The 27,853-nt window shown below is 52.0% G+C and overlaps 2 protein-coding genes across 4 annotated transcripts in view; both read left to right on the top strand.

Moving 5' to 3' along the window:
- The first annotated feature begins 835 nt into the window (after positions 1–835).
- On the top strand, positions 836–24,590 carry LOC125450089 (caveolin-2). Of its 3 annotated transcripts, none has more exons than XM_059643941.1 (4): positions 836–1,056; positions 11,164–11,449; positions 20,378–20,565; positions 22,819–24,590. In XM_059643941.1, the coding sequence occupies exons 2-4, from the start codon at positions 11,384–11,386 to the stop codon at positions 22,967–22,969; spliced, it is 405 nt and encodes a 134-aa protein (XP_059499924.1). In that variant the 5' UTR covers positions 836–1,056; positions 11,164–11,383; the 3' UTR covers positions 22,970–24,590. The 3 variants fall into 3 exon arrangements, with proteins under 3 accessions (XP_059499924.1, XP_059499923.1, XP_048382024.1); XM_059643940.1 differs by having other exon boundaries at positions 836–1,220; XM_048526067.2 differs by lacking the exons at positions 836–1,056; positions 11,164–11,449 and adding an exon at positions 18,354–18,763.
- Positions 24,591–25,607: 1,017 nt separating this feature from the next.
- Positions 25,608–27,853, top strand: part of LOC125449977 (caveolin-1-like) — a 6,424-nt gene continuing 4,178 nt past the window's right edge. The window contains exon 1 of the mRNA XM_059643939.1: positions 25,608–25,726. Within this exon, the coding sequence (XP_059499922.1) occupies positions 25,628–25,726 (99 nt within the window). The 5' untranslated portion in view covers positions 25,608–25,627. The remainder of the gene's footprint in view (positions 25,727–27,853) is intronic.

The following is a 27,853-nucleotide window of genomic DNA, read 5'->3' as shown; positions in this document are numbered from 1 at the left end:
CTGTTTGTCTCCATTATCTCTCTCCCTCCTTCCACCCGTCTGCTCATCGCACTCTACCTCTCTCTCTCTCCCCCTCTCCTTCCCTCCACTGTCTACATGTCATACTCCACATGTCTCTCCTTCATCTCCCTGCCCGCTCCCTGTCTCTCCCGCTCCCTCTCTGCCTGTCTATTAACTCTCTCTTTCTGTCTCTCCCCTTCCTTCCACCTGTCTGCTTATCACTCTCTACCCCTCTCTCTCTCTCTCTCCCGCCCTTAGCCTCTCTCTCTCTCCGTCTCTCTTCCCGTCCCTGTCTCTTTCTCTCTCTGTCCCTCCCCCTTCGTTTCTGTCCTATCTATCTATCACTCTCTTTCCTCTCACCTGTTTGCCCATCACACCCTACCTCTCTTTCTCTCCAGCTGTGCGTCTGCTACTCTATGCCTCTCTCCATCTCCCTTGGTCCTCCTCTCTTTCCCTCCCCGCTCCCTCTATCTCTTTTGTCTCTCCCCCTCCCTCCCTTCTACCTGTTGTTATATCTCTCTCTCTCTCTCTCTCTCTCTCTCATAACTGTAGCTGCTCTGAATGACCATGGTGAGTACATGACATTAACAAGAACAAGCAGGAAGGGTAAGGGAGAGACACTCTGCCTCAGGCTCCCCTTTAATTGAAATAAGACCACTTTATCACACACACACACGTCCTTCCCTGTGTAAACTGCACTCACTCCTGACCCCACAGCGCTTACTGGATCACCCTGAACGCAGCGCAGCCTCATTGTTAAACATCAGCTTTTTGTCCACTCGAGTGAATTAAACCTGCCCTTCAAAATAGAGATGCGAAGGTGGGAGGAGGGCGGGGGGGCGATGGTGGAGTCAAGCACAACACTAAAGGACATTTCAAGCCTTTGAAAAGGGAACTGGAACGTTGCTGAACAGGGTGGGGTTGGCACCTGCACATAAAAAACCCTCCAAAATTTCCCAGGGCGGGCACGATCGCTGGTTCGCAAAAGCTAGACTCAAAATTCGAAGGTGTGCGGTCGATTTTTGGCGTTTCGGCTCTCCCCGACCAAGTACTAAGGTACAGTTTTTTGCGGATCTCTTGCCAGGCACACGGTCATCCACCCTTCGTCTGAAAGACAATTTGATTTCTCCACTACCCCCTCCCAACCAACCAAAAGATATGGGGCCGAGAAGGAAAATACAAGGAAATCAGCAAAAGAATTATGTTATACTGAAATAATTGTAAGTACAAATATATAATTTGCATTGCAAAAGCTCCCTAAGTTCCATTCTTTTTCTCTGCAAACGTCATGCATTTCCCCCGCTGCTCTCTCTAATGACACTGCGTTTACTGTGCTTAAGATTTGATTAAAAATTACAAAGGATGCATGTAATCCTCTTTGCCCGGGGGAGAGATATCCAAATGCAGCCACTTTGCCGGGAGAGTTGACGGTTGCATTTACTGAAAGATCAAGGGCTGGGTTTTACAGCTTTGCCCTGATCACCGCAACACCGCCTCCCCAAAAATAAAAAAAACAAATCAGCAATCCTCAGAGATGGAGGGAAGAAAAGGGAGGGGGGGGTGGCTTTGCAATGCATTTTGCAAAGATTTGCCCCCTTCATTGTTCTGCATACACATACACACACACACACACACACACACACACACACACACACAACGATGAAGGAAAAAAAAAAATTCAAAACCACAGGGAAATATTCACCTGAGATTCAGGGCGACCGACAATGCGTAAACTGGCACAGATGGAGTTGCAGAAACACAGAGAGGAAGAAGGGAGGGGAGGGATGGATGGTGCTTATAGATACCCTGATCTAGAGTGGGAGTGCAAATCCTCCACATCGACAGCCCCTCCTGTCATCATTAACCACTTGCACACCTCCGAGCCCACCCACAAAACACACCCCTCCAGCAACAATATCACTGCAAAAGATTTCTCCTGCATGCAAACTCTTTACATTGTGGGGGCCAGCAAGTTCAGACCAATGTCAAATATTATGCATGTTCAGAAATAAGAAATAAACACAACAGTTGCACATTCAGCTGTCCCACTCTGCAGATCAGGACAGCCAGAAGGAGAGGGCTATCCCTGAATCGCATCCATTTTTACCTCCCTCCTTTCAACCTTCAAATTCCCAATCCCAACATCGACTTGCTTCCAACCCTCCTTCACCATTTTCTTTAAAGGAAATTCACAAAAATGCACATTTCTTAAAGGGAATTTTGTTCTTGAAAAAAATGCACAATTTAAAAAAAAGAATTTATTTTTGAAAATTGCACATTTTAAAAGAAATTTACTTCTGAAACATGCATTTTTAAAAATCAATTTTTGAAAACAGTAGATTTTTAAAAGAACTTATTTTAGAAAAGTGCACTTTCTAAAAAAAATGTTTTCCAAAAGATGCACTTTTTAATTTATTTTTCAATTACATTTTTTTGAAAGGGTTTTGAAAAATGCTCGTTTTTAAAATAGAATTTAACTCTTGAATAATGCACTTTTTAAAAAGTAATTTCTTTGAAAGAAAATTTTTGGAAAAAATATTTTTCAATAATGCACATTTTTAAGGAAGATTTCTGCATGAAAGTGCACATTTTTGAAAAGATTTACTTTTGAAAAATGCTTATTTTTGGAAAGAATTATTTAAAAAAGATATAATTTTGAAACATGCACAATTTTTGAAATAAGAACTCAATTTTCAATAATAGTTTTTAAAAAATGAATTTATGCTGCAAAAAAGGCACAACTTTTAAAAAACATCTTTGAAAAATGCACATTTTAAAAGATTTATTTTTGAAAACTGCACATTTTCAAAAGTTATTTTGAAAAATGCACCTTTTTGTAAACATTTGTGTTAAAAAAATACATTTTTGAAAAATGCACATTTTAAAAAAGAATTTATTTTAGAAAAAATGCACTTTTATAAAATTCATTTTTGAAAAATGCACATTTTAAAAAAGAATTTATTTTAGAAAAAATGCACTTATTAAAATTCATTTTTGAAAAATGCACATTTTTTTCAAAAGAAGCATTTATTTTTTCAATAGTGCACTTTCTAAAAATAAAAGATTTATTTGGGAAAAATCCACATCATTTGAAAAATTATTTTTGAAAATTGCACATTTTCAGCGAGAAATTTTGGGGTCTTTTTCTGCAAATAATGCACATTTCCAACAAGTCCTAATGACTAGGCAGGTTGGGGATGGGATGGACATGAGCCAGGGATGTGTCTTACCTGTGCCCAGGTGAAGGGGGCGAGGATAGGATGCACCGCTCCCCTTTTATTCTCTCTCTCTCTCTCTCTCTGTTATTGCCGTTATCTTTATTTCCTTTTCTTCTTCCTTCCCCCTCTCCCTCTCGATTGCAATGTCCCTAACCTCTCCTCTCCCTTTCGTTTCCTCTCCTTCCTTCTTTCTCGCTGTACACACCCTGATGGATGACAGCCCTCCCACCGCCCTGGCTGCACAGGCGGGGGCGCGCTTCTGCTTCTCCCCGCCCCCAAAGCGCGCCCCCGCCTCCCCGAAAGCAGCGCGCAGGCGCAACCTCCCCGCACTACAACAACAACTGAACGAATCCGATATCTTTTATTAATTTTTAGTGTTATTGTTATCTCGAGGACTTTTTTTGTTTATTTTCTTCAACGAGGAAGAGTCTCAACGGCCGGGTTGTGACTTTGTTTTTATTTCCCCCTCCTGAATCGGGACAGACCTTTGCCCCTCGTGCGGGTTTTGAACCAAAAAGGGCGGGAGGCACGCGCCCAACCGTCGCGCCACCTGGAGCTTTCCCGCCCTTTAGCCCCATCCCCCCCTTCACTCCTCACCCTCATGAGGGACTTTCCTCCTTCATTTCGACGCCCTTCTTCTTCCCTCTTTTTATCATTCTTCTAACCACCCGCCCCAACAATTTTGTTTTATTCTCTCTTAAATTGTGCTTTATTTTTAAACTCCAACTTTTACAAGGGCCCACCACCCCCACAGGTTGACCAACCAGGCACATGGTCAATGCCCCTTTCAGGACAACGTCCCCCTTTTCTCTCCCACCCTCCTTTCGCGTCAGAGAGAGAGGGTGGGGTTTTATCTCTCACCAGCCCCATACACCGACATCTTCGGTGAAGATTTGTCGCCTAGAGAGGGGTTATTTCTCATCCATCTTTCGCCCAGTTCAACAAGAGACCTTCCTGGCGAAGATTTGCCGCCTACAAAGGGTTTATTTCTTGTCCCCTTTCCCCCAGCCCGATAGGGTGCATTCCTGACAAAGATTGTGGGGGTATTTCTCACCCTTCTCTCAGCCCAATCCAAGAAGACACCATCCCAGTAAAGAGTTGTCACCTCTGGGAGGCATTTCTCGAAACTCTTTGCCCCGATCCAACAAGACGTCTGAGGAAGAGTCACTGGACCAGAAACGTTCTCTCCGATTTTTTTTCACAGATGCTGCTGCACCTGCTGAGCTTTTCCAGCAACTTTTGTTTTTGTTCCCAACAAGACACCTTCCTGGCAAAGTGGTGGTATTCCACGTCCCTCTTTCCCCAAATGCAAAAAGATGCATTCCTGGGGATACTTGGTCACGTTTGAAGGGGTTTATTTGTCTCCGTTCTTTCTCCCAGCCCAACAAGATGCTTTCCTGCCCTTCTTGCTAAGAGTTTGCACTCATAGGCTTTACTTAACACTTTGCCCACCCTAACCTCCTCCAGCCCATGCGCCTTCCCCGCAAAGAGTGGTCATCTAGCGGCTACTTCACACCCCTGTATTCCCCCACCCACACGCCTGAATGCACAAAGATGCACCACTCTAATGATGCCTCATGGGTGAAGAGAACACCAGACAACGATTGTCATTAGTCACTCTTGGGAGGGCGATGGAAGAGGAGCAGCCTCTTGGCAGATGGGCAGCTTGGGCGCCAGCCAGACCTTGCTCGGTTTCCTGGAACAGTGTGCCAACTCCCAGCAGCTTCTTGTTTGTTAAGATCAAGCCAAAGTTAGACTGCATGTCAATCAGTGATGTCCACCCAGAGCAAGATGGACATGGGTCAGACCCCTCCCCTTCTCTAGACCGCCGTCAATCAGCGATGTCTACCCAGAGCAAAATGGACATGAGTCAGACCCCTGCCCTTCTCTAGACCACCATCAGTCAGCAATGTCTACTCACAGCAAGATGACAAGGGTCAGACCCCTGCCCTTCTCTAGACCGCCATCAGTCAGCGATGTCTACGCAGAGCAAGACCCTCCCTCCAATAGACGGCCAGCACAGATGTCTACCTTGAAGTCTGGGACAAACTATTTGCCCAGTGACCAACTTGACAGAATGCCCTGCACTGGAAGAACGACCTTCGATGAAACCCACCAGCTCTAGACCAGCATTAACAGCTAAGAAATGTTTCATTTGAAACGAATCAAACATCAGCATCAGTTAATCAGAGCAAGTAGTGATTCATAAAGACACGTAATGCCACGTCAAACTGTTTTCATCCTCAGTTGCAAAGTATCAGTTTACATCAGGAGCCCAGGGCATCATCTGGACCCTCGCTCTTTAGCCTAACTAAGGTATTTAAATTAAAGGTATCAGTGGGAATTTTACATCAAAGGTCTTGATGGAAAGTGCTTTATGAAATCCATGGGGGTCTCCCTGACATCCCACTCATAAAGCTTCCCATAATTCACTCAGTGAGTTCATCACTCAGAACTTATCAATTCATCCTACTTAAGGGACCACAGCCGTAATCTCCCTGTCCTTTATAACTCATACAGTTGTTAACTGCTAACTCCCGCAGTGCATTCACTTAATATTTGACAAGTGCGTAGCGTCTTTCTGCAAGCGTTCTGTTCATTTAGAGGTCCTTGCTGGCTGGACCTGCATTTGGTGTCGTCAGTAACAGCCCTTGAATCTAGGTGGTGGTGAGCTGCCTTGTTGAAATTCTGCTGTAAGTGTGCAGCTCACCACCGATGCTCCATAAGGTACCCTGAAGAAATTAAGCAAAGATCCAAACGTGGCACCTTCTAAACCAACGCCTCCTTCCATCTGGAAAGATCTGGTTGGCTTGGACGAGTTGGACTGAAAGGTCTGTGTCCATGCTGTACCTCTCTGTGACTCTACATGCGAACACCAATCCTTGCAAGTTCCCCCCCAAAGCCCCTCATCACCACAAGTCATTGAGAGGTATAGCACCAAAATAGACCCTTCGGTCCAACTCGCCCAAAACGACCACATACCCTATATTAATCTACTTCCATTTGCCAGCACTTGGGCTATATCCCTCACAACACTTCCTATTCATATTTTTATAAAGTGGAGATAGACTCCACCCCCCGCCTGAGAACTAAAACCGAAACCTCCAAAGAGGAGTACCTCGCCCTATAATCTAGAAAAGGAGCGTGAAAAGTGGTGTAACCTGCCTTTCAGAAACTTAATTGGTGAATAAAATAAATCCCTAACACTCACTTTACAATCAACAAGTAACAATTTATTTATCCAACTTTAACTGTGAGCAAATTAACTGTAATGCCAACAAACTGAAGACATCTTTTCTGTCAACATTTGCCGAATAAAACAAGATTCTAATATATGCTGTTCCAATAGATACAGTCTCACTTATATAAAATTAAAACAAAGTAGAATTTAGTCTCTCAAAATTACAGCCGGGTTACGTGCCTTCCAGAATGCTCTGTCCCCTCTCTCTCAATTCTTCTGTCAGGAATATCTTCTCCATCCATTCTTCTGTCAGAAATGTTAACTAGCTGTGCAGTGGGTACCACTGATGTTTAGACAGTGCTTTCTGCAAGACAAAGAGGACACTGTGAGAGCCAGTGATTCTCTCTTCAGCGCTGAGGGCTGTTAATTCTGGTGGATAGCAGTTAGGTCTCTGGTTTTATCCAAATGCCCCCTTCTTTTATACCCTCGATGACAGATCAATATTTCTTATAACAGGATTGGCCCTATGTTGTCAATACCATCAGATGTAAGTTTAATTGTTTTTTGTGACTAAGTGCCTTGTTCAAATTCATTGGCTAAAATCAAAACTTGTTGCCTTGGCTAAAAACTCCTGTTTGGCCTGCTGACTGTATGGCTTTTCAGTAGAAATGTTTCAATTAGGGTGCTCTGGGTGTAACTGCACGCTTGCAAGCTGCCGCTCACAGACACCCGTTTTAAATTTCTAAGCACAGAAATAAAATCACATCATCTTTTAAAGGGACCAGGCAATGCTTTCTCCCCCATCCCTGTCCCCCCAGCATTTTAAAAACTTCTAACTTCTTCCCTCCCAGCCCACAAGTCCTCTACCCAACTTCCCAACAATATACCCATCTAGATGTTTTTTAAGGTTTCTTTTTCACTCAGGGTAAGGGAGTCAAAAACTGGAGGGGCACAGTTTTAAGGTGAAAGGGGAAAGATTTGTGAGGGACCTAAGGGGCAACTTTTTCACACGGAGGCTGGTGTGTGTATGGAATGAGTTGCCAGAGGAAGTGGTGGGGGCTGGTATAGTTATAATGTTTAAAAGGCATTTGGATGTATATATATATATATAGATAGGAAGGTTTTAGAGGGATATAGGCCAAATGGTGAGAAATGGGACTGGATTAATTTAGGATATCTGTCAGCATGATCATGTTGGACTGAAGGGTTCGTTTCCAATGACCCTAAATGCTGTAACTATTCCCACTTCCAATAATTCTTCTGGCAGCTTGCTCCATACACACACCACCCTCTGCGTGAAGAAAGTTACCCCTTAGGTCCCTTTTAAATCTTTCCCCTCTCACCTTAAACCTGTACCCCTCTACTTTTGGACTCTCCTAACCTGAGGAAAAGACCTTGGAAATTCACCCAATCCATGCCCCGCACAATTTAATAAACCTCTACAAGGTCACCCCTTAGCCTCCAACGCTCCAGGGAAAATCGGCCCAGCCTATTCAGCTCTTCCCTACAGCTCAAACCCTGGCAATGTGGAAATATATCAGCCATTCCTTCAGAGTTGCTGAGTCAAAATCCTGGAATTCCTTCTCCGAGGGCATTGTGGGTCAACCCACAGCACATGGCCTGCAGCAGTTCAAGGAGGCAACCCACCACCATCTTCTCAAGGGGGCAATTAGGAACGGGGCAATAAATGCTGGGCCCATCCAGTGACGCACATGTTGCCCAAGTGAATTAAAACATAAAGCTTTTGGCCAGATATCTGGCCCAACGGGGAAAGCCAGACCCAACAGCTAGCTTCTGTTACAGGCAAGTTGTGTCCACCAGCTGGTGAAACTAGAATTGGGGAGGGGCACAGCAACAAGAATAAGGGAGAGCAGCCCTAGGACTGAGTTGAGGAAGAATGTTATCACCCAGAGGGTTGTGAATCAGTAGAATTCCCCACCCAGTGAAGGAGCTGAGGCTGCTTCGTTGAATGCTTTTAAGGTAAAGATAGATAAGATTTTTGAACAGTAAAAGAATTTAGCGGGCGAGTAAGTGGAGCTGAGTCCATGAAAAGATCAGCCTATGATCATAAGACTGTAAGACAGAGGAGAGGAGCAGAAATTAGGCCATTCGGCCCATCGAGTCTGCTCCATTATTCAATCACGGCTGATAAGTTCCTCAACCCCATTCTCCTGCTTTCTCCCCGTAACCCTTGATCCCCTTGATAATCAAGAACCTACCTATCTCAGTCTTAAATGTAGTCAATGACCCGGCCTCCACAGCCTTCTGTAGCAGTGAATTCCATAGATTCACCACTCTCTGGCTGAAGAGTTTCTCCTTATGTCTGTACTAAAAGGCCTTCCCTTTACTCTAAGGCTGTGCCCTCAGGTCCTAGACTCTCCTACCAATGGAAACCTCTTCCCAACATCCAGTGTGTCTAGGCCATTCAATATTCTGTAAGTTTCAATTAGAACCCTCCCAATCCTTCTAAACTCCAATGAGTATAGTCCCAGGGCCCTCAAATGTTCCTATTGATCTTGTTGAATGCTGGAGAAGGGCCAGATGGCCTGCTCCTGCTGCCATTTCTTATGTCCTTAATTTATCTTGGCTTTGAGAGTTCAAACCCAAAACACTGGGACCAGGACAGCCCAGCTTGGATTAGGAACATCCTTCCTACATTTACTCTGTCGAGTTTCATGAGAAATCCCAAGGAGATTCACAGCTCCCTCACCCACTCTTCATTCTTCTATATTCACTGCAGTTTAAATCAATGAGGTGGAGGGTCAGGGGGGCAGGGTTTAGTGGGGTGCTGTCAGAGAGGCTAGGCCTGGAACGTCAGCTTTTGTGCTCCTAAGATACTGCTTGGCCTGCTGTGTTCATCCAGCCCCACGCTTTGTTATCTCGGCCTCTAAAATACTGACTAGATTAGTCAGGGGAAATGCAGGAAGTATGTTCCTGATGACCAGGGGTGTCCAGAACCTGGTTGGGGTCACAGTCTACAGGAGACAGGGTAGGACTGAGATGGCAAAGAAATATCTTCACCCAGAGAGTCGGGGCGCTGTCTAGGATGGGCCGAAGTTGGCTAAACATTAATGATGACATTCGCCCGCCGCATGGGAAGATAGATCGTACTGGATGGGAAACTAGGCTGGGAAAGTTTAGAATAATACTTAATTAGCTGAATGAGTCCCGTGAACGTTCCTGTACCGGCCAAAGACAACACTCCCACTTCTTTTCCCGTCCTGTGTCATCTGTACCAGCCAATGGTTTTGACTTGCTGTATCTGCTTTCTTTGTGTTGGCTGTTTGTCATGCAGTATAAGAGAGAGAGAGTTTCATTCCAAGCTGCTGCTGCTGCTGGACTTCACCCCAGATCAGGATCGTGAATGGTGCCAGGAACGAACCTAAAGCCTCCAGACCAGCCATTGATCGAGGTGTCCCCGAAGAGCAGAGTTACGTGAGACTTGTTGCTTGCCTGAATTCCTTTTCTCTTCCATCTATTACTTACCACTATAATCATTTGTTACTGCCATTATGATCATTTATTATTACTTAGTAAACATTCATATTTAAGCAAATTGCCGTTGATCAGCCGTCTCTTAACTATACTTACCCGGATCTGAGAACCGCTCGGATACAATCTGTAGGGCGTCCATGGAACTCTCAGCCACAGAAAGCAGTTGGGTCTGAAATATTGAATATTTTCAGGAAGGAGTTGGATATGGAGCTCAGGAGTTTGGGAGGGCTGGACTGAGTAGGATGATCGTACTGAATGATGGAGCAGCTTCAAATGGCCTACTCCTGCTCCTAGTTTTGACATTCTGATGTTCTACCATTTGATTAGACAGTGTGGAAAGAGGTCATCCAGCCAACTGAATCTCCACCAACTCTCTGGGTGCATCCCACACAGGCCAACCTCACTTCCTCATCCAATCCCCATAACACCCATGGCCAATCCACCCTAACCTGCACATCCCTGGACACTACAGGACAATTTAGCACGGCCAATCCACCCTAACCTGCACATCCCTGGGCACTACAGGACAATTTAGTGTGGCCAATCCACCCTAACCTGCACATCCCTGGGCACTACGGGACAATTTAGTGTGGCCAATCCACCCTAACCCGTACATCCCTGGGCACTACGGGACAATTTAGCACGGCCAATCCACCCTAACCTGCACATCCCTGGGCACTACGGGACAATTTAGTGTGGCCAATCCACCCTAACCCGTACATCCCTGGGCACTACGGGACAATTTAGCACGGCCAATCCACCCTAACCCGCACATCCCTGGGCACTACAGGACAATTTAGTGTGGCCAATCCACCCTAACCTGCACATCCCTGGGCACTACAGGACAATTTAGTGTGGCCAATCCACCCTAACCCGCACATCCCTGGGCACTATGGGACAATTTAGTGTGGCCAATCCACCCTAACCTGCACATCCCTGGGCACTACAGGAAAATTTAGCACAGCCAATCCACCCTAACCCGCACATCCCTGGGCACTACAGGACAATTTAGTGTGGCCAATCCACCCTAACGTGCATATCTTTTGAAGGAAACCGAAAGCATCCAAAGGATACCCACACAGCCATGGGGAGAATATGCAAGCTCCACAGAGAGACTGTTGCCTGAGAGTAGAATCGAACCCAGATCCCTGGTGCTGCGAGACAGCAGCGTTGACTGCTGAGTCAGGAACCATAATAATGTGTTTGCACAGCGAGGTCATTTTCAGGTTTGTTTTTAATTAATCCTAACCTTGCTTCATTTCTCTTTAGTCTCTCAACAGATTATTTTTACAGCCTCCCATTCCTCTCAATGCTTATTGCCTGTCCAGCCCATCTTTCTGTTTCCATGCTGGCTTGCGAGGTTGTACCCAGACAATGCGTCGTGCTGTGTCATTCAGTAGGGACTGGAATCTACCGGACCCAACGGAATACTTAGTAAAGGAAGCAGCTGCAGATGTAATGGTCGTCTTCTTCCACGAATCCTTGGATCATGGAAAAGCTACAGAGGATTGTGAAACTACTAAGGTTTACAAACAGCGAAGGAGACAGAAAACAGGTGACACCTTGACTTCCAATTGTTGGCACACAGGCCTGCCCGAGTCGACCATCAACGTGTCCAGGTAGCGGGCCGTAGAGGGGCCCATCATTCCTGACTGTTTTGTGTTACGTCCATGCTCCAGTGTCCCTGGAGAGGGAGCATACAGTGCTCACAGATGCAGTGGTGGCCTTGAGAGACTGGGATTGGGATGGGGGCTTGGGGGGTGGGTGTTGGGGTGGTAGCGTAGGGCCTGGGGATGCATCATCAACAACCCAGGCAACATTTTTCTTTATTTCGGTAAGTTTCTGTTTCATCAACTAAGGCTCCACCCGACTGTTAATTTCGGTTTTATTTCGATACAGTGCCCCAGAAGAAGGGTCTAGGTCCGCAACGTCAGCCTTCCTGCTCCTCTGATGCTGCCTGGCCTGCTGTGTTTATCCAGCTCCACACCTTGTTATCTCAGATTCTCCAGCATCTGCAGGTCCTACTATCTCTGGCTACAGTGCATTCACTTTCCTCACCCAAGCCATTAACATATTGTAAATAATGGTTAGTCTGTCACTGATCCCTATGGGGAGAAAGCAGGATTAGGCTATTGAGTTGGATGATCGGGCATGATTGTGAAGAATGGCGGAGCAGATTCGAAGGGCCAAATGGCCTCCTCCTGCTCCTATCTTCTTTGGATAATATTCAAAGCTGACATTTTTTAATCAAAAAGGAGGATCGAGGAGTTATATTTGAGGCTGAGAGAGAGTGAGATGTTTAATCAGGAAGTGGGGGGGGATCGAGGGGTTATATTCGAGGCTGAGAGAGAGAGAGATGTTTAATCAGGAAGGGGGGGGATCGAGGGGTTATATTCGAGGCTGAGAGAGAGAGAGATGTTTAATCAGGAAGGGGGGGGATCGAGGGGTTATATTCGAGGCTGAGAGAGAGAGAGATGTTTAATCAGGAAGCGGGGGGAATTGAGGGGTTATATTCGAGGCTGAGAGAGAGAGAGATGTTTAATCAAGAAGGGGGGGGATCGAGGGGTTATATTTGAGGCTGAGAGTGAGAGAGATGTTTAATCAGGAAGGGGGGATCGAGGGGTTATATTTGAGGCTGAGAGAGAGAGAGATGTTTAATCAGGAAGGGGGGGATCGAGGGGTTATATTTGAGGCTGAGAGAGAGAGAGAGATGTTTAATCAGGAAGGGGGGGGATCGAGGGGTTATATTCGAGGCTGAGAGAGAGTGAGATGTTTAATCAGGAAGCGGGGGGATCGAGGGGTTATATTCGAGGCTGGGAGAGAGAGAGAGATGTTTAATCAGGAAGGGGGGGATCAAGGGGTTATATTCGAAGCTGAGACAGAGAGAGATGTTTAATCAGGAAGCAAAATCAAGGAGTTATATTTGAAGCTGAGAGAGTTTTTAATCAGGAAGTGGAATCGACAAGTTATATCCAAGGCTGAGAGACAGAGAGAGAATTTTAATTGGGAAGAAAAATCAATGAGTTATATTTGAGGCTGAGAGACATTTTTAGTCAGGAAGTGAAAGCAAAGGGTTATATTCAAGGCTGAGAGATTTTTAATCAGGAAGGGGAATTAAGGGACTATATTTGAAACTGAGCCAGAATTTTAATCAGAAAGGAGAATTGAGGGGAATAAAACGGGTGGAAATGAAGTTGAGGATGATTTGATCAGCTGTGATCTCATTGAATGGTGGAGCAGATGGGCTGAATGGCCTGTTTCTATTCCAACATCCATATGGCCTCACCTGCTGAAAGATATTCGACATGTGATGAGAACATCCAGCAGACGTAGAGGGGAGACCTCCAACCCACCAGGTCATACCCAAACCATGAACCTTCTTTTAGGCCAAGGGACATGTTCCCTCCCCTCTCTCCTCTGAAGTCCACCATTTTCAACAATTCTCCATCTGGCTAATTTCCCAAATGGGTGTTGCATCAGAGTCTTGCAGTGAAGGGTTACAAAATGGAACGTTCAGTCAGATGATAAATGGACCGACTAAATGACTTTACATTAACATTGCAAGACTTTTCTGTTGGATTAATGACTTGGAAAGACGGCTGGCCCAGCTATTATGCCAACCATTAAGAGCTCTCGGCCTTCCATTGTGAGGATTACTTACGCAGCGCCGTTATTGAGTTTTACCAGGGTCAGGTTCTGGACAGTATTTTCCCGGGGGATACATTCTGAACTCTCAGCTCCTGAAAATGTTCCAGAAACTGGCTAATGTCTTACACATCTAATCCTACTCTCCCCCTCAGTCCTCCTACTTTAATATCCACCCAGTCTAATTTCCTCCCTTAGCGCTGCCCCTCCGACAGTGCCTGCTCCCTCAGCACTGACCCTCCAACAGTGCCCGTTCCCTCAGCCCTGACCCTCCGACATTGCCTGCTCCCTCAGCACTGGCCCTCTGACAGTGCCCGCTCCCTCAGCACTGACCCTCCGACATTGCCCGCTCCCTCAGCACTGACCCTCCAACAGTGCCCGCTCCCTCAGCACTGACCCTCTGACATTGCCCGCTCCCTCAGCACTGGCCCTCTGACAGTGCCCGCTCCCTCAGCACTGACCCTCCGACAGCGCCCGCTCCCTCAGCGCTGACCCTCTGACAGTGCCCGCTCCCTCAGCACTGACCCTCCGACAGTGCCCGCTCCCTCAGCACTGACTCTCCGACAGTGCCCACTCCCTCAGCGCTGACCCTCCGACATTGCCCGCTCCCTCAGCACTGACCCTCCAGCAGCACCCACTCCCTCAGCGCTGACGATCCGACAGCATGACTCCACTATTGGATCGGAGTGGCATAAGATAGGTCTGTACTCCCAATCCTCAATATTTATTCCCCCAAAGAACATTATGTGAGTTGTAATCATGCTCCTGTGTAAGGGATTGGAGTTTTCGCAACTTTTTTGTTGTGTCCCAAAGAAAATGACACTTGCTGAAGTGTAATGCATTGTCTGTGAATTACACACATCTAACATTCTGCAGCAATAAATTCCACTACGGAATTAGCTGCTATTTGTAACAAGTTCTAGCCTGAGTGGGAGACATTGCTGACTCTGTTCACTCCGGACGAAATGAGCTATGAATCATTCCCCTGTCTGATACCCTGAATCAAATAAACGAGGTCGACAGCAGAATAGAGGAATGGTTTCACTTCCCAGTTGGAATCTAATGGGGTGGGAAAGAGCTGCAAACATAAAGTTGAGTCTTCCTCCTTCAGTTGATGATGACCTTAATGGAAGTAGGAACATTGGAACAGGAGTAGGCCATTCAGCCTCTTGAACCTGTTCCATCATTCAAGAAGATCATGGCCGATCTGTTGCCTAACATCATACTCTGCCTTTGGCCCTGAGTGACTTTGCTTAACATAAATTTATATCTTGCTGGATTTAAAATTAACAACTGATCCGACATCCACTGCTACTTGTGGAAGAGACTTGCAAACGTCTGCCTGGTGGCTTAGTGGTTAGCACTGCTGCCTCACAGCATCAGGGACCCGGGTTCGATTCCGCCCTCGGGCGACATTCCGTGTCGAGTTTGTACGTTCTCCCTCTGTCTGCGCGGCTTTCCTCTGGGTGCTCCACCTTCCTCTCACAGTCCAGGGATGTGCGGGTTAGGGTGGGATTGGCCGTGTTAAATTGTCCCGTAGTGCCCAGGGGTGTGTGGGTTAGGGTGGGATTGGCCGTGCTAAATTGTCCCGTAGTGCCCAGGGATGTGCGGGTTAGGGTGGGATTGGCCGTGCTAAATTGTCCCGTAGTGCCCAGGGACGTGTGGGTTAGGGTGGGATTGGCCGTGCTAAATTGTCCCGTAGTGCCCAGGGACGTGTGGGTTAGGGTGGGATTGGCCGTGCTAAATTGTCCCGTAGTGCCCAGGGGTGTGTGGGTTAGGGTGGGATTGACCGTGCTAAATTGTCCCGTAGTGCCCAGGGATGTGCGGGTTAGGGTGGATTGGCCGTGCTAAATTGTCCCGTAGTGCCCAGGGATGTGCGGGTTAGGGTGGATTGGCCGTGCTAAATTGTCCCCTAGTGCCCAGGGATGTGTGGGTTGGGGCGGGATTGACCGTGCTAAATTGTCCCGTAGTGCCCAGGGATGTGCGGGTTAGGGCGGGATTGGCCGTGCTAAGTTGCCCAGTAGTGTCTAGGGATGTGCGGGTTAGGGCGGGATTGGCCGTGCTAAATTGTCCCGTAGTGCCCAGGGATGTGCGGGTTAGGGCGGGATTGGCCGTGTGAAATTGTCCCGTAGTGCCCAGGGATGTGCGGGTTAGGATGGGATTGGCCGTGTTAAATTGTCCCCTAGTGCCCAGGGATGTGCGGGTTAGGGTGGGTTGGCCGTGCTAAGTTGCCCCATGAACCCCAGGCTGGGTAGTTAGCCATGGGAAATGCGGAGTTACAGCAGTAGGGTGGGGTGGGTCTGGGAGAGATGCTTCTTGCACTCGATGCAGTGAATGGCCTGCTGTCGAGATTCTGTGGTATGTCAAAGTGCTTCTGAGCATTCCTCCTGAATGGTCTGACCCTAGGTTATTAAACTATGCCCCCTAGTGCTAGAATCTCCAATCTGTAGAAATAATTTATCTTATATCTACACCAACTTTCCTGTTAATATCTTGAAGAATTCAATCAATCAGTTCACCCCTTAACCCTCTAACTTCTAGAGTACACAGACTTCACCTGTGTAATCACTCCTCGCAAGTTCAGCCCCTGAAGTCGAGGTATTATTCTTGCAAACCGACCCCCTCCAAGGCTGGTAATTCCCCTCCTAAGTGGTGGTGCCTGGATCTGCTCACAGTTCTTCACGTAGGGTCTAACCAAGTGTTTGTGTAGCTGCCACATAACCGCTGCTTTCTTGTCCTGCAGTGCTCTCAATATCAATGCTTCTTGGCTATGTTCTGCATCTGTTTGTGACATTTTAAAGAACTATGCACCTGAACTGCACCCCCCGCGCCACCCCCCAGCCATCAAATGTCTTTGGATGCCCACTGTATTTAACGTTAACCCATCTAGAAAGTACCTTTACTCGGCCTAGACTGGATAACATCGCATTCGCTTTCATTTGTTATCGCCAAACGATTCGTCCAGGGATACAGGATGTTGTCATCCAGTCGTGGGCTGTGGGCACCACTGGCTGGTCCATCATTTATTGCCCCGTCCCTAGTTGCCCCCTTGAGAAGGTGGTGGTGAGCTGCCTTCTTGAACTGCTAGCTGGCGTGACCCACAATGCCCTCCGGGAAGGAATTCCAGGATTTTGACCCAGCAACTCTGAAGGAACAGCCAATACATTTCCAGGCCAGGATGGTGAGTGGCTTGGAGGGGAACTTGCAGGGGTCGGTGTTCCCATGTATTTGCTGCCCTTATCCTTCTAGATGGAAGTGGTTGTGGGTTTGGAAGGTGCTGTCCGAGGGTCTTTGGTGAGTTTCTGAAGTGCATCTTGTAGCTAGTACACACTGCTGCGACTGAGCGTCGGTGGTGGAGGGAGTACGATGCTTGTGGATGTGGAATCAATCAAGCGAGGTGTTTGTCCTGGGTGGTGTTGAGCTTCTTGAGTGTTGTTGGACCTGCCTCCATCCAGACAAGTGAGCAGCACTCCATCACACTCCTGACTTTTGCCCTTGTGGATGGTGGGACGGGTCTCGAGGGGAATCAGGAGGTGAGTTATTCACTGCAGGATTCCCAGTCTCTGACCTGCTCTTGTGGCCCAATGTAACCCTCAGGATGTTGCGAGTCGGGGGGAGTGGATTTGGTGATGGTAACGCCATTGAATGCCAAGGTGGGGACAGTTAGATTTGATAAAAATTGAAAGAACTGTGAATGTTGTAAATCATGAACAAAAGTAGAAGCTGCTGGGAAGGAAAACATCAGAGTTAATGTTTCAGGTGCAGTGGCCCTTACTCAGAACAAACCTCGTGTTGACCTGAACATCGGTGGCACGCCCCAACACCAGGGGGCAATCCTGACCAATTTAACAGGTTGGTGTGGAGAGAGGAAGCACAGCAGTTTGAGTGTGGTAGATAATGAGGGGGTGTAGGGGGCTGGAGGGGGTGACAGAGATAGGGAGGGGGTGTAGGGGCTGGAGGGAGTGACGGGGATAGGGAGGGGGTGACACAGATAGGGAGGGGGTGTAGGGAGCTGGAGGGGGTGACGGAGATAGGGAGGGGGTGTAGGGGACTGGAGGGGGTGATGGAGATAGGGAGGGGGTGTAGGGGGCCAGAGGGGGTGACGGGGATAGGGAGGGGACTGGAGGGGTGATGGAGATAGGGAGGGGGTGGAGGGGATAGGGAGGAGGTGACGGGGATAGGGAGGGCTTGACGAGGGATGGGGAGAGGATGATGTGGATGGGAAGGGTTTAATGGGGATAGGAAGTGGGTGACGGTGGATGGGAAGAGGCTGTAGGGGAATGGGGAGGGGGTGTAGGGGTATGGGGAGGGGGTGTAGGGGGATGGGGTGGGGTAACGGGGGGTGGGGTGGGGGTGACAGGGATAGGGAGGAGGTGACGGGGATGGGAAGGGGTGACGGAGATGGGAAGGGGGTCAAGTGGATGGGGATGGGGTGTAGGGGGATGGGGAGGGGGTGACAGCGAAAGGGAGATGAAAGTCAGCATTGCTGATGGCGAGGAACACTAAACATTGTGTTGGTCTTGTTTGGGAGAGTGTTGGAGTCCGGGGCAGGGATGCCTCGCCGCGGCTGCACGGGGTGGGGGAGTGGGGGCTTGCGAGACTGACCCCTGGGGGATTGAAGGAGCTGTATTGAGGTTGGGAAGCAGTTTTAGGGGGAATGTGGGGAACAGGGGACTGGTTCAGACTGTCAGCTGCTATCCTCTTGAAAGGTGGGGCCGTATGGCCTACACCTGCTCCTACTTCCTCTGTTCCTACAACGGGGTGTCTTATCAGGCTTTTGGGCCACAGGGTTGAACGAGGGAGTGAAATGTTCACGAGTCCCTTTAAGTGGTTCGAGTCCTGGGCCCCTCTGTGTCAGCGAAATGTTGGGAAGTATTGAATTGGACTCTCAGAATAGAACAGGGTCCATTCCAGAGAGAGAGCGAGACAGAGAGAGAGAGAGAGAGAGTGGAAGCAGGTCAGCTAAAAAGCAAGGCCCAATTTGGTCTTAAACAGCAGGGATCCACATTCAGGGACCCTACCCCACCTTTGCCCCTTGCCCCTCACACAGCGTAGTGGGGGCGTGCTATGAGCCATGAAGACCGAGGACTACACGACGGTCAACCTGGAGGGGCAAACCCCAGAACCCGAGGGCAGGAGGGAGCTGAGACCAGAATGCCCGACCCCCACCGGCTCCTCCGACAAAGAGGACAGAGACCCCACGGGGATGAATCAGCACCTTAAGGTACCCGGGGTCGGGGGAGGTGGGTCGTGGGGTCTCGAGCTCAAGGCCTCTGAGATGAGGGTGTGTTGGGGGGGGGGAGGGGGGGTAGTGGTGTGTTATCGATCTGCCCCACTGTGGGTGAGCTGAGGCTGTAGGGGGGAAGTGAGGGAATTGGGTTTGGGGGAGGGAGTGGAGGAGACAGATGGCTGACTGGGTTAGAGGAGGTTTTGGGTGGCAACTGGGTCACACTGATCGCACATGGGATTGTAAATGAGGATTCGTGTGGGATCGCACCTGGGGATCTGTGCAAGGTAGCACATAGAGACCTGTGTGAGATTACACTTGGGGATCTATGTGGAATCACGTTTGAAGTACTGTCGGGGGGAAGTGGCCCAGTGGTATTATCACTGGGCTGTTAATACAGAGATCCAGTTAAAATTCCAGGGATAATGGGAACTGCAGATGCTGGAGATTCCAAGATAATAAAATGGGAGGCTGGATGAACACAGCAGGCCAAGCAGCATCTCAGGAGCACAAAAGCTGACATTTCGGGCCTAGACCCTTCATCAGAGAGAGCCGGGACCCAGGTTTGAATCCTGGTGGACCCCATTCGGTGGGTTTGGATTTGGACAATGTAATGGGAGGTGGGAGTAGGAGGTTCTGAATGACGGAGCAGGACCAAGTCCAGGGGATCACCTCTGGATCCTGACGCCAATGCAGATTCCCTATCGCAGACTGCCTGGACTGAGTTTCTCAGGGATGCTGGAGAATTGCTGTGAAATGTCAACATTAAATCAAAGGGATCATTGTCTTCTCATCCTGTTCTTGATTTCACTTCCCATCCCCACACTCTGGCCCTGTTCTGACCTGTCTCTGTCTGCTGTGGCCGGAGGTGGGGCCCGAGGTGTACGGGTCAGCTTGACCGCTGAGAGGCCTGTAGCAGTCAGCACTCAGTTGGCCGATCTCGCCCTCTCACTAACTCCCAGACACCCGTCCTCCGACCACCGAGAGGCTGGGGGGGACCTAACTCAGCCTGGCGATCCCTGGCTTCCTCCCCAGGCCTCCAGTGGTTCAGAGCTGGACGGGGGGATGTTGGGCCCTGGGAGAAGTGGAACAGGCCTGAGTGTGAGGGTGGGACACGGGCCTTTGAATTCAATGAATATCCATAATTCAGAATCAAATGATGACCATGAATCCATTGTGGATTGTCGGAAAATCTCATCTAGTGTCTTTTAGGGAAGGGAACTACCATCCTTACCTGGTCTGACCAACATGTGACTCCAGACCCACAGCAATGTGGTTGGCTCTGAACTGCCCTCTGGGGCAGTTAGGGATGGGGCAGTAAATGCTGCCTGGCCAATGGTACCCTCGACCTGCGAATGAATAACGGAAAGAATTGCAACAGTGGATCCTGTGGGCAGCTTGCTCGAGGAACGCACTGGGAGACGCTGCGAGATTCCAATTGGTTCTGACCCAGGAGGTAACCGTGTTCTGCTGTATCTGCACCCCCAGAACCTCAGGGAGCCAAGGGGACAGGGCAAGGGCGATGAAGTGGAGTGGGAGAGAAAGGTAAACGTCATGAATGGAGTCTTTGCTGAAGAGGCTGGATCTGAGATGTCTCTGTTCCTGCTGCAGGTGGATTTCCTGGAGGTTATTGCCGAACCCTCCACCACTCACAGTTTCGACAGGGTCTGGGCCTGGAGTCATGTCGCATTCGAGGTCTGCAAACTGTGGAGTTATCGTATCATTTCTCTGCTCTGTGCCATTCCTGCCTCCATTCTCACCGGGTGCCTCTTCTCCTTCGTCACTTGTCTACACATATGGTGAGTGTTTGTGGCAGAGATACCAGGCCCGAGGGCCCCACAATGCAGGGAGACCAGGCCCGAGGCCCCCACAGCGCAGGGAGACCAGGTCTGAGCCCCCCACAATGCAGGGAGACCAGGCCCGAGGGCCCCACAATGCAGGGAGACCAGGCCTGAGGCCCCCACAATGCAGGGATACCAGGCCCGAGGGCCCCACCGCGCAGGGATACCAGGCCCGAGGCCCCCACCGCGCAGGGAGACCAGGCCCGAGGCCCCCACCGCGTAGGGAGACCAGGCCTGAGGCCCCCACCGCGCAGGGAGACCAGGCCCGAGGCCCCCACCGCGCAGGGATACCAGGCCCGAGGCCCCCACTGCGCAGGGATACCAGGCCCGAGGCCCCCACTGCGCAGGGAGACCAGGCCCGAGCCCCCCACAATGCAGGGAGACCAGGCCCGAGGGCCCCACAGCGCAGGGAGACCAGGCCTGAGCCCCCCACAATGCAGGGAGACCAGGCCCGAGGGCCCCACAATGCAGGGAGACCAGGCCCGAGGCCCCCACCGCACAGGGAGACCAGGCCCGAGGCCCCCACAATGCAGGGAGACCAGGCCCGAGGCCCCCACCGCGCAGGGAGACCAGGCCTGAGCCCCCCACAATGCATGGAGACCAGGCCTGAGCCCCCCACAATGCGGGGAGACCAGGCCCGAGGGCCCCACAGCGCAGGGAGGCCAGGCCTGAGCCCCCCACAATGTAGGGAGACCAGGCCCGAGGGCCCCACAATGCAGGGAGACCAGGCCCGAGGCCCCCACCGCGCAGGGAGACCAGGCCCGAGGCCCCCACCGCGCAGGGAGACCAGGCCCGAGGCCCCCACAATGCAGGGAGACCAGGCCCGAGGCCCCCACCGCGCAGGGAGACCAGGCCCGAGGGCCCCACAATGCAGGAATACCAGGCCCGAGGCCCCCACAATGCAGGGAGACCAGGCCTGAGGCCCCCACAGCGCAGGGAGACCAGGTCTGAGCCCCCCACAATGCAGGGAGACCAGGCCCGAGGGCCCCACAATGCAGGGAGACCAGGCCTGAGGCCCCCACAATGCAGGGATACCAGGCCCGAGGGCCCCACCGCGCAGGGAGTCCAGGCCTGAGGCCCCCACCGCGCAGGGATACCAGGCCCGAGGCCTCCACCGCGCAGGGAGACCAGGCCCGAGGCCCCCACCGTGCAGGGAGACCAGGCCTGAGGCCCCCACCGCGCAGGGAGATCAGGCCCGAGGCCCCCACCGCGCAGGGATACCAGGCCCGAGGCCCCCACTGCGCAGGGAGACCAGGCCCGAGGCCCCCACAATGCAGGGAGACCAGGCCCGAGGCCCCCACCGCGCAGGGAGACCAGGCCTGAGACCCCACAATGCACGGAGACCAGGCCTGAGCCCCCCACAATGCAGGGAGACCAGGCCCGAGGGCCCCACAGCGCAGGGAGACCAGGCCTGAGCCCCCCACAATGCAGGGAGACCAGGCCCGAGGGCCCCACAATGCAGGGAGACCAGGCCCGAGGCCCCCACCGCACAGGGAGACCAGGCCCGAGGCCCCCACAATGCAGGGAGACCAGGCCCGAGGCCCCCACCGCGCAGGGAGACCAGGCCTGAGCCCCCCACAATGCACGGAGACCAGGCCTGAGCCCCCCACAATGCGGGGAGACCAGGCCCGAGGGCCCCACAGCGCAGGGAGACCAGGCCTGAGCCCCCCACAATGTAGGGAGACCAGGCCTGAGGGCCCCACAATGCAGGGAGACCAGGCCCGAGGCCCCCACCGCGCATGGAGACCAGGCCCGAGGCCCCCACAATGCAGGGAGACCAGGCCCGAGGCCCCCACCGCGCAGGGAGACCAGGCCCGAGGGCCCCACAATGCAGGAATACCAGGCCCGAGGCCCCCACAATGCAGGGAGACCAGGCCCGAGGCCCCCACCGCGCAGGGATACCAGGCCTGAGGCCCCCACAATGCAGGGATACCAGGCCCGAGGCCCCCACAATGCGGGGAGACCAGGCCTGAGGCCCCTACCGCGCAGGGATACCAGGCCTGAGGCCCCCACAATGCAGGGATACCTGGCCTGAGGCCCCCACAATGCAGGGAGACCAGGGGATGGTCCAAGACCACACGTTGGAAGTTGAGGGGAAGCGATTGGGAGTTTAGAAGGTAGGGAGGGTGAGGCCACTATGGGATTGTGTCAGAAGTGGTCAAACTGAATTGGATAAATGTCACACCGATCCCTTCTGTCTCCTGTTTCTAGGTGCCTGCTGCCTTGTGTGAGAGTCTGTCTCCTCTGTCGGCCTACCTGCCAGGAGGTCTGCCACAGCCTGATGGACATCATTGTCAGCCCATTTTGTACCAGTGTGGGCCGCTGTTTCCGGAGAGTTCATCTTACTGTGGCCAGATACTAGTTCCACTCCCTCCCCACGCATCCAGCCTGAGGTCTGTGCCAGTCCTTGCCCCAAGGCCCAGATCCCATCTTCTCACTCAATCCCAGACAACAGGCGTCAGTCCCAAACTCTTACTCCTTCTCCCAGACTCCAGGACCATACCAACACTCCCAGAGCCCCTACCCGCTCTCCCAGGCCTCAGGCCTGTGTCCCCCACGACGGGCCCCAGTCTCCAACCCTCACACTCAGGCCTGTTCCACTTCTCCCAGGGCCCAACATCCCCCTCGTCCAGCTCTGAACCACTGGAGGCCTGGGGAGGAAGCCGGGGATCGCCAGGCTGAGTTAGGTCCCCCCCAGCCTCTCTCAGTGGTCGGAGGACGGGTGTCTGGGAGTTAGTGAGAGGGCGAGATCTGCCAACTGAGTGCTGACTGCTACAGGCCTCTCAGCGGTCAAGCTGACCCGTACACCTCGGGCCCCACCTCCGGCCACAGCAGACAGAGACAGGCCAGAACAGGGCCAGAGTGTGGGGATGGGAAGTGAAATCAAGAACAGGATGAGAAGACAATGATCCCTTTGATTTAATGTTGACATTTCACAGCAATTCTCCAGCATCCCTGAGAAACTCAGTCCAGGCAGTCTGCGATAGGGAATCTGCATTGGCGTCAGGATCCAGAGGTGATCCCCTGGACTTGGTCCTGCTCCGTCATTCAGAACCTCCTACTCCCACCTCCCATTACATTGTCCAAATCCAAACCCACCGAATGGGGTCCTGTTCATCCAGACCCCCCTGCGTCCCCCTACACCCCCTCCGTCCCCCAGATCTCCTCCCTATCCCCGTCACACCCTCCGTCCCCCTACACCCCCTCCCTATCCCCGTCACACCCTGCGTCCCCCTACACCCCCCTCCCTATCCCTGTCAGACCCTCCGTCCCCCTACACCCTCCTCCCTATCCCTGTCAGACCCTCCGTCCCCCTACTCCCTCCTCCCTATCCCCATCACACCCCCTCCAACCCCCTGCACCCCCTCCCTATCTCTGTCAGACCCTCCGTCCCCCTACACCCCCCTCCCTATCCCTGTCAGACCCTCCATCCCCTACACCCCCTCCCTATCCCCGTCACACCCCCTCCAACCCCCTGCACCCCCTCCCTATCTCTGTCAGACCCTCTGTCCCCCTACACCCTCCTCCCTATCCCCGTCACAACCCCCTGCACCCCCTCCCTATCTCTGTCATCTCTTGTGACCCCCAGAGATCTCTGTGCTGCTCTGATCCCGGCCTCTTGAGCTTCCCCCAATTCCCATTGCTCCACCAATGGGGGGGGTGGAGTTGTGTGGTTGGTCCTTGCCCTCTCGGGGAAGTTGAGGTCACTGCTAGCCATGAATTTGCTCCTGAACTCTCTCCACCCCTCCCTGTGAGATAGTTTAAGTGAGTACCCCCCCCCTCCCCTCCCCGGGGCCTGGTTGTGTTTGGATTTGCTCTCAGACATTTCCTGGTGTTAAAGGTGTGACATGAAGACCAAATGTTGTATCTGTGAGATGGTTAAACAGTTAACTAGTCGCTGTTACATTCTCTGCAGGTCTGCCTTTCAAATGTGCCGTCCAGGACTGGTGACCCTGTACGGTTTGTGTCATAACCCAATAAACCAGAAGAGAAACTGCGTGGTTCTGGTCATTGGACAGGATCCTGTGCGGATACTTTCTGCAAACACCCTTCAGCAGTAACGGAAGCCACCAGAAACACTCAGTCTCCGACCAGCTCACTATCACTCTCTGACCCACCCCTCTCTCTAATCCCCCCACTCCCTGACTTTCCCCTCTCTCAGACCTCTCTCCTTCTCAGATCCCTCTCCCACTCGCTGATCTCTCTCCCTCTATCGCTCTCTTAGATCCATCTCTCTATCTCTCGGATCGCTCTTCTCTCCTGTCTCTCTCTCAGATCTCTCTCCCCTGCCCCATCTCTCTCTACCTGTCTCTCTCTCTCTGTCTGTCTTTCAGATCTCTCTTAGATCCATCCCTCTCTCTGAGATCTCTGCCACTCTCTTAGATCCATCTCTCTCTCTCTCTCGCTATTCAGATCAATCTCTCTCAACTCTCAGATCTTTCTCTTTGATCCCTTCCTCTCACATTACAGATCCCTCTCTCTCACTCAGATCGCGTTCTCTTTCTCTGTCCCGCACACTTTCTCTCTCTCTCGCTCCCTCTCCCTCTCTCTCAGATTTCCCCATATTCTGTCTGATCCCTCCCTCTCTCTGATCCGTCCCTCTGATCCTCTCTGTTTCTAATACCCCTCTTTTTATCGCCTTGTCTCTGATCCCCTGCTCCATGATCACGAGCCTCCACCCCACTCTGATGCGTCGCTCCCTCTCGTCTCTCTCTCTCTCTCTCTCTCTCTCTGATCAGTCTGTCTCTCTCACCGCCTCCTCCCTGCCCTCCCTCTCCACTTTGATCAGGTTACAAAACTCTCAGCACTGTTGGCAGGGCTAACGATGGGGGCGGGAAGGGAGACCCAATACATCCAGTGTCCGCCCCCTTCTCCCCCACCCCCAGAGAATCGGCCGTGTCAAACTCCAGCAAAAGCAGCCAGATCTGAACCTCCTCTTTACCGACTCTGACCAGGGAGAAAGGGGCTGAGGTGGGTGGGTGGGGAGGGGTTGGGGGGTGGTGGTAAGCGGCAGGCAGCTATGGCTGAGACCAAGGAAAGCCATCAATTCGATCGGCTCGACAAGGAGATCGATCTGGTGAACAGAGATCCCAAACATCTCAGCGATGGAATTGTGAAAGTAAGTTTCCAGGTTTGGGCGAAATCCTGCGGCTGGCCAGCTGTCTGTACGTGTAGAGCTCGCAGAAAGACTGGTGCTATACCCAGGGTTACCGAGACCCTGTTTAATTCAACCGCGGGACATGCTGGGGGGGTGGCCCTACACCCTGTCCCTCATCAAACCCCCTCCCTCTGCTCCCCGATTGAACCTCAGCAGTTTCCCCGCACGATGGCCCGTTGGGGAGGATTCTGACCCTGAAGGAATGCCTGATGTCTTTCCAAGTTGAGATGGCGTTTGTGCATATGGGGAGGGGACTGGGGATGGGCCTGGAGGGGAACATGGAGGGGGATGGTGCTCCCATGCATCTGCTCCCCTTGGGGTGGGTCAGGGGCAGGGGTAGGTTTGGAAGGTGTTGCCTGAGGATCTTTGGTGAGAGTTTCTGCAGGGTGCCCTGTGGATGGTAGACACTGCTGCGACTGAGCGCCGGGGTGGGGGGGCGGGTGGTGGAGGGAGCAGGGCATTTGTGGATGTGGCTGCTCTGCCCCTGGACGGTGTCGAGCTTCTCCAGTGTTGTTGGAGCTGCCCCCTTCCAGGGGCAAGTGTTCCCTCAGCCCCCCGCCTTGTCAATGGTGGGGGCGTCAGGACGGGAGTTACTCGCTGCAGGATTCCCAGCCTCTGAGCTGCTCCTTGTAGCCGCTGTGTCGATATGGGGCTGGGGTCCCCAGTTCAGTTCCTGCTCAATAGGTATCCCCCGGGATGTTGATAGTTGGGGGAGGGGGTAGATTCAGTGATGGTAGCGCCATTGAACCTCAAGGTGGCGGGGGGGGGTGTCGATGGTTAGATTCTCTCGGTGGAGATGGGCATCGCCTGGCATTTGTGTGGCGCGAATGTCACTTGTCAGGCCCGAAGCCTGGAGACTGCCCAGACCTTGTTGCCTGTGACTGCTTCAGTCTCTGAGGAGGGGGGCGAATGGCGCTGAAGATAGTACAGTCATTGGCGAATGTGCCCCCCCCCCCACCTCTGACCTTCCGATGGGGGGAAGGTGATCGATGAAGCAGCTGAAGATGGTTGGGGCCCGAGGGCACTACCCTGAGGAACTTGTGCAGAGACGTCCTGGAGCTGAGATGACTGACCTCCCAGAACCACCACCATCCTCCTGGGTCTGACCCCAACCAGCGGAGAGTTTGTCCCTCCCCCGATACCTACTGACCCCAGTTTCACCAGAGGTCCCCGATGCCACACTTGGCCGAATGTGGGCTTGATGTCAAGGGCTGTCTCTCCCACCTGACTCTGGGATTCGGCTCTTTCAGCTGAAGTTTGAACCAAGGCTGCAAGGGGTTTGGCGGCTCGTGGAAGATCTCAGGGCTAGCAGCACAATCGATGGGCTCAATGGCCTACTTCTGCTTGTATGTCTAAAAGGATGAGGGCAGCAGATGCGGTTGGGGAACGAAACCCTTTCAAGGAAGCTCCCTCCACTGACCCCCCACCACCCCGACCCCCCCGATGCTCAGTCGCAGCAGTGTCTACCATCCACAGCATCCCAACTGGGAAGGATGGGGGTCGCTCCTTCAGTGTCGCTGGGATCAGAATCCTGGAATTCCCTCTGTTAACGTGGGCATTGTATCCCGACACCGCACGGGGCTGAGGCAGGGTGGGCGGGAAGCCGTTGGGGTTCAAGAAGATGATTCACCCCGATCTCTCGAGGGGGCAGGTGGGGAATTGGTTGTTTGTACTTGAATGGACCCCCCGCCACCCTCGCCACACCCCATCCTCAACGGGAATAATCTCCTCGCAAAATGCCCCCATTCCAGCAAGCACCGGTCTCACTCCAAAACTGCAGGTGGGAAAGGGCCAGGATTGGGAGCTGGGTCAAAACGTTGGTGTGGAGTGGGGGGTGGGGTGATGCCGTCCGCGCCTGTCCTCAAAGCTGCGGGCTGGGAATCCGGCTCACGGCGAGGGGAGGCAGAAACACCGGATCAGGGGCCATCCTTCTTTGGAGAACATTCCTGGTGTGTTTGCATCTGTCGCTACGCACAGCGCCACGGCGGCCCTCCTCATCCCTGTGTCACAGGGACGGTGGAGAGGGAGCTTTACTCTGTATCTAACCCCCTGTCCCTGGGAGCTTTACTCTGTATCTAACCCCATGTC

The sequence above is a fragment of the Stegostoma tigrinum genome, unplaced genomic scaffold (assembly GCF_030684315.1).
Source record: "Stegostoma tigrinum isolate sSteTig4 unplaced genomic scaffold, sSteTig4.hap1 scaffold_344, whole genome shotgun sequence".
NCBI classification, from domain to species: Eukaryota; Metazoa; Chordata; class Chondrichthyes; order Orectolobiformes; family Stegostomatidae; genus Stegostoma; species Stegostoma tigrinum.
This window is presented reverse-complemented; position numbering and strand designations above follow the sequence as displayed.

Bases quoted from the DNA above. Each gene is read 5' to 3' on its own strand.
- LOC125450089 (XM_048526067.2), top strand. From the start codon at position 18,614: ATGAAGACCGAGGACTACACGACGGTCAACCTGGAGGGGCAAACCCCA. The intron at 18,764-20,377 runs GTACCCGGGGTC...TTCCTGCTGCAG, and splicing joins GGATGAATCAGCACCTTAAG to GTGGATTTCCTGGAGGTTAT. The intron at 20,566-22,818 runs GTGAGTGTTTGT...TCCTGTTTCTAG, and splicing joins GTCACTTGTCTACACATATG to GTGCCTGCTGCCTTGTGTGA.